The 9,542-nt window shown below is 41.1% G+C and overlaps 1 protein-coding gene across 4 annotated transcripts in view; it reads right to left on the bottom strand.

The window, feature by feature from the left end:
• ankfn1b (ankyrin repeat and fibronectin type III domain containing 1b) overlaps nucleotides 1–9,542 on the bottom strand; it is a 132,217-nt gene that overhangs the window by 5,581 nt on the left and 117,094 nt on the right. For all 4 annotated transcript variants that reach the window (XM_032502564.1, XM_032502565.1, XM_032502563.1 and 1 more), the window contains 7 exons: nucleotides 6,021–6,128; nucleotides 3,698–3,797; nucleotides 3,064–3,196; nucleotides 2,651–2,770; nucleotides 2,311–2,526; nucleotides 1,067–1,233; nucleotides 759–909 (listed from right to left, as the gene is read on the bottom strand). In XM_032502564.1, coding sequence (XP_032358455.1) covers nucleotides 759–909; nucleotides 1,067–1,233; nucleotides 2,311–2,526; nucleotides 2,651–2,770; nucleotides 3,064–3,196; nucleotides 3,698–3,797; nucleotides 6,021–6,128 — 995 coding nt within the window. The remainder of the gene's footprint in view (nucleotides 1–758; nucleotides 910–1,066; nucleotides 1,234–2,310; nucleotides 2,527–2,650; nucleotides 2,771–3,063; nucleotides 3,197–3,697; nucleotides 3,798–6,020; nucleotides 6,129–9,542) is intronic.

Genomic DNA, 9,542 nt, shown 5'->3' with positions numbered 1-9,542 from the left:
TATATATATATATATATATATATATTTTATTTTTTTAAAGGTTATTTCAGCTTTTATTTTATAAGATAGAAGTAAAGGTTGAGTCCCTGGTTGCCTTCAAACGGAAGTCATAGTTGAAGGGTATGGATAACAGACCGCTAGCCCACCATGAAGTCAATTTTTCACTCATTTGAGTATTTTAAAAGTAAAACCAGAGGCTCCAACTCCAATAGTGGAATGAGAAGTACGATTTGCTGTAATTATGGGTTATTGCATATCACAGGCATTTTACTGTAACATCCATCCCCTCTGGAAACATACTTAAGGTTTCAGTTTTACATTCTGTCATTCTAATCTGTCAATACATATGTTCATATATGTATTCACGTAACCTTTCATTGCGCAGCAGTAGAGTTCTGTGCTAGTTAGAAGACTGGGTGGTAAAAGGTTAAAGTCAAATGGACAATGATTGTCATTGTGCTGGAATTTAAACCATGTTCTTTTACAGAAATCATGTAGAATTAGTGGTCTAACCAGAATTGGCTGAATAACCATTGGAATCATTTTCATTGCTTTGAGCTCTTGCTACTGCCTGCCTCTGGAACTTGGCTAGATATCTCTCCAGAGGAGTTTCAACTGGTTCCATGATATCAGTCAAAATCAGTCTACACAAAAAATACCATTTTTGTTTTGCATTTAGTAAAGAAAAGGTTGTACATCTCACTGTAGAACCGTATTCTTATGGACAAAGATACACACAGTTTCAGATTGACGCTGACCTGATTGCCAGGGACATTGATGTATCCCATCAGGTCTTTGGTGGCGCTGCGCAGGTCCTGTAGGAGGCGATGTGGAGCACTTTGTTCTTCACTGTCCATTTCCGACGACTCCTCCAGAGAGTTGAGAGCCTGCAGCCACTGCCACTCCTCTCTAAAACACACATGCAGAACACCCACTCAGAGGAATGCTTTAAAAGAGTGCATTGATCCACTTAACAGGTATCCTTGTCATTGTTGAGCCAGTATATTCAGGTGTCTGGTCAAAACTGACTCAGAACCCATATACACTGACCCACATTAGGTCCCACCTGGACACGTTGCTGTTGTTCCGAATTTTGGAGTGACAGAGGACGTTGGGGAGTTTCTGGGGCACAAGCGCTCTGATCTGCTCCACTGATGTACACAGCTTCAAGTAGCCCAGGTATAAGCCTGGAGGCAATGTCTTCTTGCTTCGCCTGTGATACGCCAGCTTCTCCTGGGAAAAGCAGGTGGCGAGAGACTAAGTTAGAAGACGGTATGGTAGTGTTGACTGCGGTCAACACCAATTCTAATTTTATCTCTTCAAGAAACCTTTTCATGTTTTACCGTTGTTAGTCCTTGAGAGACTTCAGTCTAAAGTTGTTCCAACATGTTTAAAGTAAAAGTCAGCACGGCAAAGTAGCCCAACAGTACATTTCATCATACAATTTGTCCACAACAGGCCACAAAACAAATATTTCAGTGAAATGTGGTTTTGCCAAAGGGATTCTCAACCATTGTTTTGGAACCACAAGGCCAGACCAACTTACACGGGACAGAACAGCACTGCAACAATGGTATCAAGTTTACCAGGCTGTATAGACAAAAATCAACTTGTGGTTTGGTTCCAGATTGTAGTTGTTCTGAACAAAACAGCCACACAGCATTAGTTACAAAACACAAAACAACATCAACAATTTGCAACATTTTAATCATCAGGTCCACAATGCTGAAAGTCAAAGGTAACCTTCCAGTTTCCACTAAAATAAAGTGACTGAGATGATTAACATTCATGTTGGGTTGGCATGGATCATTGACCTGAAATCTGGCTTCTAATTAATTTGTTGGCAGGCCAATTCAATATGTGTCCGTACAAAGAAGGTAATAAACGGATGAGGAGGGAATAGAAAACAATAAAGAGTGTCTGCACAAGCAGCACTGGTAATTGGAAGCACATTTTATTTTACAGTGCTATTGTTTCAGCCACAGAGCCCCATGTTTACTAGTTTTCTGTGAATGAGAGTTTAAAAAACATTAGAGTGATACTAATAGATAAATGTTTTCCAGTTTTTTGGGGGGGCATTTTGTTGTTGACAAAGGGCTTTAAACTATGCTGTTTCATCTTGCTAAATCTCCGGGTAACAAACAATGCAAAGAATGAGCCTGATGAAAACCACAACCACTGCTGACAAACCCTCCAACCATTCCTAACTGCTGTGAAAGCAGCCTGTCTCCAAAACAAAAGCAAAAATAACACATTTTCCAAAACTGATCTAACTACCAATCACTGCCCGTCTTATCACGTCGGACTCACATGGAGTGTGATGAGAAGAATGTCCAAGGCAGTGGGCTCTTCAGGGGACGAGATGGACTTGCGTTGGAGCTGCAGTTTGCAAAGCTGCGTCCAGCGAACCCCATCCAGGTTGGGACAGGCATTCATGTCCTTCAGGAGCACCAGCAGGGCATTACCATGCTTGTCTTTGATTGGCTCAAAGTACACCTGACCAAGGTCCTGGGTTCCCAGCATTCCCTGATGAAAAGACATCAGATAATATAGTACTGCTGTTCAGTGCTTTTCTCTTGTTTGGAGCATTGCCACCATTTTAATTTCAAAACAATAGTCCTAATAGTTTGTGATGCTGGCGTTGTACTACCTGTAGATGGGAGACAGCCTGCAGCATCTTGAGGCGTGTCTGCAAAGTACAGGAACAGGACGACTGGGATGGACTGAGACACTGCTGCAGCCAGGGAATCTCCTCCCATAGATAGGATACCTGGGATGTGGATTGGATGCACACGTTCAAAAAGTTTTTCAGTTTATGATCTAATGTTAAGTTTGCAGCTGATTAGTAATAACCAAAGGGTATTGTACTGTACTCATTTGTTAAAATGAAGTATTGTGTCCATTTAAATTACTAAACAAAAACCCATTTTTAGCACAATCTTAAAATAAATTATTCCTGTAGATTTAATCAGTTTTATGATGATTGTATATGTATATGTGTGTGGTGTTGTACATTTCTCTCTCTCTCTCTCTCTCTCTCTCTCTCTCTCTCTGTCAATCTACCTTTGTAAACCAGAGGAAGTCCTGCATGAGGGAGCTGGAGTAGGAATCTTCAACCTCCACAACAGGAATCTGGTCCTCTGGAGTCACCAACACATTATCATCTCTGTAGAGTATGGATGTCAGATAGAGACCTCTGGAAAGTAACACAGAAAAAGTACATGTGTTACAGTAACAGTGCGCCACTGAGTGACTAAATGTCAAAATGATACATTGCACAACTCACTGTACCCCAAACATATCACCTATCTTGCCTCAGTGTCTGAAGGTGATTCAATTTTGATGGACTTGCATTAAAGCCTAGCCTACACTGGTCTGCACATCTCTGTGTGTATGTTCTGAAAATAAGTTATTATCAAAATGACTACATGTCATTAAAAATGTGGTTTTTGCTGCAATGGAAACCATGTCACCATAAAGTCAGAAGTATATTTAACAATCTATAATGGATATATTATGTTCTCTCCAAAATGAATATTCATTGAAAATATATGTAAATTTACAAATGAAACACATTTACTATACACAACAATTACAATTTCTTTCATATTATAGTGTAAAGTCTATAGCATGGAGGCTAACTACTTTGATGTCACATTTCATGGAGGAAAGCGGACAAAAAGAAAGAAAAAGAAACCTTTTCAAGCTTTTAACAAATTTGCTGGTGGGTTGGAAGAGGTGGCGCAGGCTTTTGGATACTGAATGCTTCCTCCCTTGTGGTGGAGCTCTGGACTGTTCTGTGTGGACAAGACAGAGACAAGAAAAAAAGATTTAATTAATTTTTTTATTACTTTTGAGAAACTGTAGCATGACTCTGATTGGTTGTCTGATTTTTTTTTTCACCAATGACTACCTCTGTCCTGACAAACTCTAGAAACATCTCTTCCAGTGACAGGTCGTTACCTAATTGACAACAAACCTGACATGTCCAACAACATGGTCAGAGTGGAATGTTTTTCGACATTTCATGCGCTCCAGTGGCACCATTTGACAGTTATGCTGGCTGCCAACAGCAGACTATGGGCCTTAAGGGAATCACTAGCTCTCTGCTCCCAGAGGGACACTAACTGTGTGTAAATGTATGTGTGTGTGTGTGTGTGTTTACCTGCACATACTAAAGCTGCTGGAGCATGGCATGTCTTGAGCTACAGCCATATGAGTGGAGCCAAGGAGCTGTAGTAATTTGTGTGTGTGTGTGTCTGTATGTTTCTTAACTTTTTGCCACTCACTGTGGGGACATGTTTATTTTTAGTGGGCCTAGAGGTGGTTGGAAGCGAAAGAGGGGTGTGTGTGTGTGTGTATGTATGTACTGTATGTATGTGTGTTTGTGTGGGTGCCTGTTGGTGAGATAATGCACCTCCCAACTCATTAGAAACCCTGAGTCCCAAACCCTTCACAGATTCCCTCTCCTCCCTCCCAGGTGATCTTACTCCAGCACCAGGCCACTTAAAGTCAATAAATCCCCCCATTCAGGACCCGAAAAGAACAAATTTTCTCTTCAGGTGGACGAGTCGAGGTGGAGCAACAAGAAAAAACAGCAACCCTCGACCCCTCTCACCTCCCCAAATTTTTCTTTACTCGCGAGTCTGTTCAGCTCATGTCCTCCTGGCCTCACTCCCTGTTTGACACTGAGTAAGACAGACAAGTAGGGCTGACTGCTGGGGTGCCTCTGTTAGTCAAGGCCTCTTTCACAGTTTAATTAATAGTGTTTGTACAAGAGGGAGAATGTGCATGGGCTATAAGTTGTGCTGCGATGGGGGTGCGTACATGGACATGTGTGAGAGAGTCAGAGCTGAAAGAAGGACCATGAACTAGAATATTTGTGTCTGTTTCATGTACATGTGTATCTATGTGTGTGCCTGTCTATCTTTATGTGTGTATATGTATGGACAGTAGACAGGACGACTGGCGGGCTGTGGGGGGTGGAGGCAGCAGTAGTCAGTGTTAATTTATGCCCTCTCCCGACTCCAGCCCGAGACTCGTCTCTTACAGGAATAACAAACATGACCCCGGGACACGCCACCTTGGCTACCGTGCCTGAACTCTCAAGCTCAATCAGTCGCCGTCTGAAGAACCAAGAGCCACTCAATACTGACTATTATATTGCATCTCGCCCTATAGCAAATATGGTCTGGCCACAGTGAACAATAGTAAGTGAGTGAGTGTGTTTGGGCATGTGGGTGTGCGAGAAAAAGAGAGACAACTTGCTACACGCTAAATGCAGTTTGCCATCATGTAAAAGAGTCACTGTGGACAGGTTTTGACACTTATGGGACCAGCTTACAGCCTGCAGTGTTTGGGGATATAAACAGCCTTAGTGTGAGAGAAGTTGATCTGCATTTTGTCACAGAGAGAGAGGTATTCAGAAGAGGAAAGGCTGACTCATGGAAAGATGTATAAGGGGGTGGGGGTGTTGTTGAGACAGAGGGGAGGGTATTATTTTTGAGGTGGCATGCTGTCTTAGGGTGTATGGCCCCCAGAGTACTTGTCGTGCCTGAGATTGTAAAGTGTCTGTCACTATGAGATGAAACACAGCAATTGGTGAGACGTGTTACACCTGCGAGTTGAACCGTCCATTGCTCATATTCGTGTTTGTTTACACAAAAAATATTTCTGACACATGAACAAGATGTTGGCTGAAAATTCTAATGTGTTTGTTTAAAATGTGAAGGGTGCAGTTAAAACGACAGAAGCTCAGTTTAATGTCAGAAGCTCATACCACAGCTAATGGTGCATTTCACTAATGGTGCAATTCCATAGTTGAACCCAATGGCAGTTTAAAACCTTTTGTGTGACATAACATGTGCTCAGATGTAGAGTACATCAAGTCACTATCACTACCAGGTTTATGGGTTTGGGTTTCACCAGGGGTCAGCTATGTAACCCGTTAAAGCTCTCATATAACTGTTCTGTATTTTGTGTAAACACTCCCACCAAATCGATCAAAAAGTTGTTGATACCATGGCAGACACAGTGGCGGTGAGCTTCTTTTATCTGTCCAAGTAGCTGGTCAAGCGCCTCCTTCTGGCCTCTCTGACGTGGAGCGCGGCCATCGATATCCCTCCAACCTGCAGACAGAGGTGAGAATGACGATATTAGAAAAATGAGAATGCAATGTGCTGCATACACTGTATCAATAGACTCATAGTGCTGATTTCTAGACCTATGATGTGCATTAATGATGGAGAAGCAAAGATGATGAAATGAGGGTGCTCCAAGTGTGAAAATCCTATTAAATATGTCACTGTAATGCAAGACAAATATTTAGCCATGCTAGTTGCATAGCTCTATGGATGGCAGTGTCGATAGACCACTTTAATCCAGACTAAATTATTTAAACAACTTTTGGATGAATGGTAAAAAACAAAAAAAGTGTACAAACATTTGTGGTCACTGAGGCTTGAATCATACTAACTTTACCTCTTGTGCCACTAGGTTGACATTTTTGTGAAATGTTTTTGTGAAATGTCTTGACCATTGGACAAATTCTCATAAAATTCAGTACAGAGATTGATCATTCCTTCAGGTATCTCCATCATCAGGTCAAACTTTATATTTGTCCATTACTTTGACGTCAGTCTCAGGTATGCTTTGCGTTCAGTGCTAATCTCAAAATGTTAGCATTCTAACATGCTAAGCTAAAATAGGGAACAAGATAAACATTATAAACATCTGCTTGCTAACACTGTCTTTGTGTTGCATGCGGACGTTAGCATTTAGCTCAAAGCACGGCTGTGCCTAAATAAAGCCTCACAAGCCTTCAGGATGGCTGTAGACTCTTAGTCTACTGTACATGCTGAAAGACATTTTGAATGTTTTTTAGTGTATATTGAGTTTTTAGTGTCTGTATATTATCTGTTGTATGTTTATTGTTATTGGGCACCTTAAAAAAAAACTTTTAGTAGCTTATTTGGGGATCCCCATTTCATACAGCCTACATATGATTATTGTACCTTCTGAAATTGTGTTTAATGATACAATAATGATGTGTGAAATAAACGAAACAAAATAAAGAAAAACGAAACATGGGTTTGCAGCAAAGACTACAAAATATGGAAGTAGTCTCTTAACTACACCGATAGGATTCTGAAAAGCCAAAATGAGTCTCAAAATGGCCGGCTCCCAGTGGCTGTCAACTAGTAATCGACAACTATTGATGACTGATGATTGATGACTATTGATAATCAATCAATCATCTGATTTCAGCTACTAAAATTTAAACATTTCCATTTTCATCTTTCCTTTATGACAGCAATCTTGACATGTTTGAATTTTGGACAAAATTAGACATTTAAGGATGTCATCTTGGGCTTCGGAAAACACTGAACATTTTTCACCATTCTCTGGCCTTTTATAGACAAAACAACTAATTGATTAATCGAGAAAATATTGGACAGATTATTCGACAATGAATGAAATAATCGTTAGTTGCAGACCTAATAGAGACCAAAACAGTTTTTGTATCAGACTCTAAACTGGTTTATTTCTGCTGTAAGGTTGGACATTTTAACATGCGGTCTATGGGGATTAACTCCCTTTTGGCAGTTTTTGGCACCACATTGGCTTCTTTTTTGAGCTGACATAAAGGATTGCCTGCTGTATGTTTGGTTCTGCAAATTAGGTATTTAGGTATATCTCAATATGTATCTTGAAACATTAAATATTCCTAAATGGTAGTTTAAACACATCTGCAAAAAAGAGAGTCGTCCTTCCTTGATCTTCTTATTTTCCATTATGGAGCGATATTTTCAGAGAGTCTTCATTAGTTTGTAGATCAGTCAAGAAGTTTATTATTTTTCTATGAATAAGGAAATAATTAAATAATTCAACATTGACTATTGTCAGTTGTTTCTCTTTTTTTGGTATGTAAGCCTTGTGCAGTAAGATTTTTATTATACGGACAAGCTGCTACTGGGGAGGCATGCAGATTAAGTTCACAGAGGACTGTTTGAATAACATTATTTGGTTTATTTTAAATTGGTGAACATGGATCCATGGGTTATAGAGCAATAACTTTGGTTAGATGGAAATAAACTGGACTTAAACTGACACTTTTACTTTTGTATAACCATACAGACACATACGTCAGTGGGACTCTATGTGAGGTTAGTCTGGGGATTGGGAGAGGGTTAATCAAATTATGCGCGGGACCCCTACAATTTGGGCTGGCCCTGCTCCTGAGGCTTCCAATAGTAGGAGTGTGAGGTGTATGAGACAACCTGCTTCTCAAACAGATCTTGTGTGTGTACTATAGGAAACAGCACCCACCCCAGTGTGAGAAAGTTGTGGTTGGCTGACAGACAGACCTACTGAGCACCACTGCTACTGGCTGCTCTGCACATATTTTTTAACAGACAGTATGCACACAAACACACACACACACACACACACACACACACACACACACACGGCTGCCCCAGTGATATAAAGTATCATGCTACACGTTTGCTATACCTCCAAAAGCAGAACATTCTAAATGCACAGTTATTGTAATACAACCTCTATTTCTGTTGCTACCTCTCTTTGTGTTTTCCCCGTTTCCTCTTATTATAGAATAATATAATAAAAACCAATAATATAGACACACATACAAATGCACACTCTTCCCTCCTCATAGATGACCATCTCTGCAGAAAATGATCCTTCAGCACCTTCTGCCTACTGCGGTAGTAAGCCAGCATCCTTGCTTGCTCACTGGAGGATGTGTCAGCGATAACCCCCCCCCACCCCCCCCTCCATCAACCACCATCACCATCAACCACCACCTACCCCCCATTACCCCCACCCCAACTCCCCTCCTGGAGCCCCCCGGAGGGCGCGTGAGGCTGAAACACGGTGAGCTCTATTCCCGGAAAGGTGCCTGTCCCGACAGGACAAGCGGGCCCTTTAATGGGCGTCCACGGCCCGGTATAAGGCCCCCACTGTTGGGGCCGCGCCGCGTGCTACAGCACAGACATGCAAATATTTCCAGTGGTAGGCCCAAATGGAAAACACAAACACGCAACATCGAAATTAGCTCTGAGAGAGGGAGGGAGGTGGACAGTAGAAAAAAGAGAGGGAAAGCCCAGTCTCCTAAAATGAAGACACACATACACACACACACACACACACACACACAGAGTTGCTGAAAAACACAGTGTGCTGATGAGGACAAACATGTTCATATGTTCCCCAGATGTGCCCTCAGTGTGCCAACACAACCACACTCACAGTACCTATGTTCCCTCTCTTACAGTAGGTGTGTGCCAGCTGCACAGACCTTATATGCTTCACATAAACAACTAACCCATCTCACAAATCAATGAACTGAATTAAAGACTTCACTTTAATTTATTAATTTACTTAAAAACCAACAAATCTAATATTATAGTATATCCCAAATAAAACATTGTAAAGTTATCAATCTGCCCTTTGTAACTTATTAATAACCTTTGATAGATAGATAGATAGATAGATAAATAGATAGATAGATAGATAGATAG

Source organism: Etheostoma spectabile, chromosome 21, assembly GCF_008692095.1.
Source record: "Etheostoma spectabile isolate EspeVRDwgs_2016 chromosome 21, UIUC_Espe_1.0, whole genome shotgun sequence".
NCBI classification, from domain to species: Eukaryota; Metazoa; Chordata; class Actinopteri; order Perciformes; family Percidae; genus Etheostoma; species Etheostoma spectabile.
Note: the sequence above shows the minus strand (reverse complement) of the source record. Positions and strands in the feature narration are given on the sequence as shown.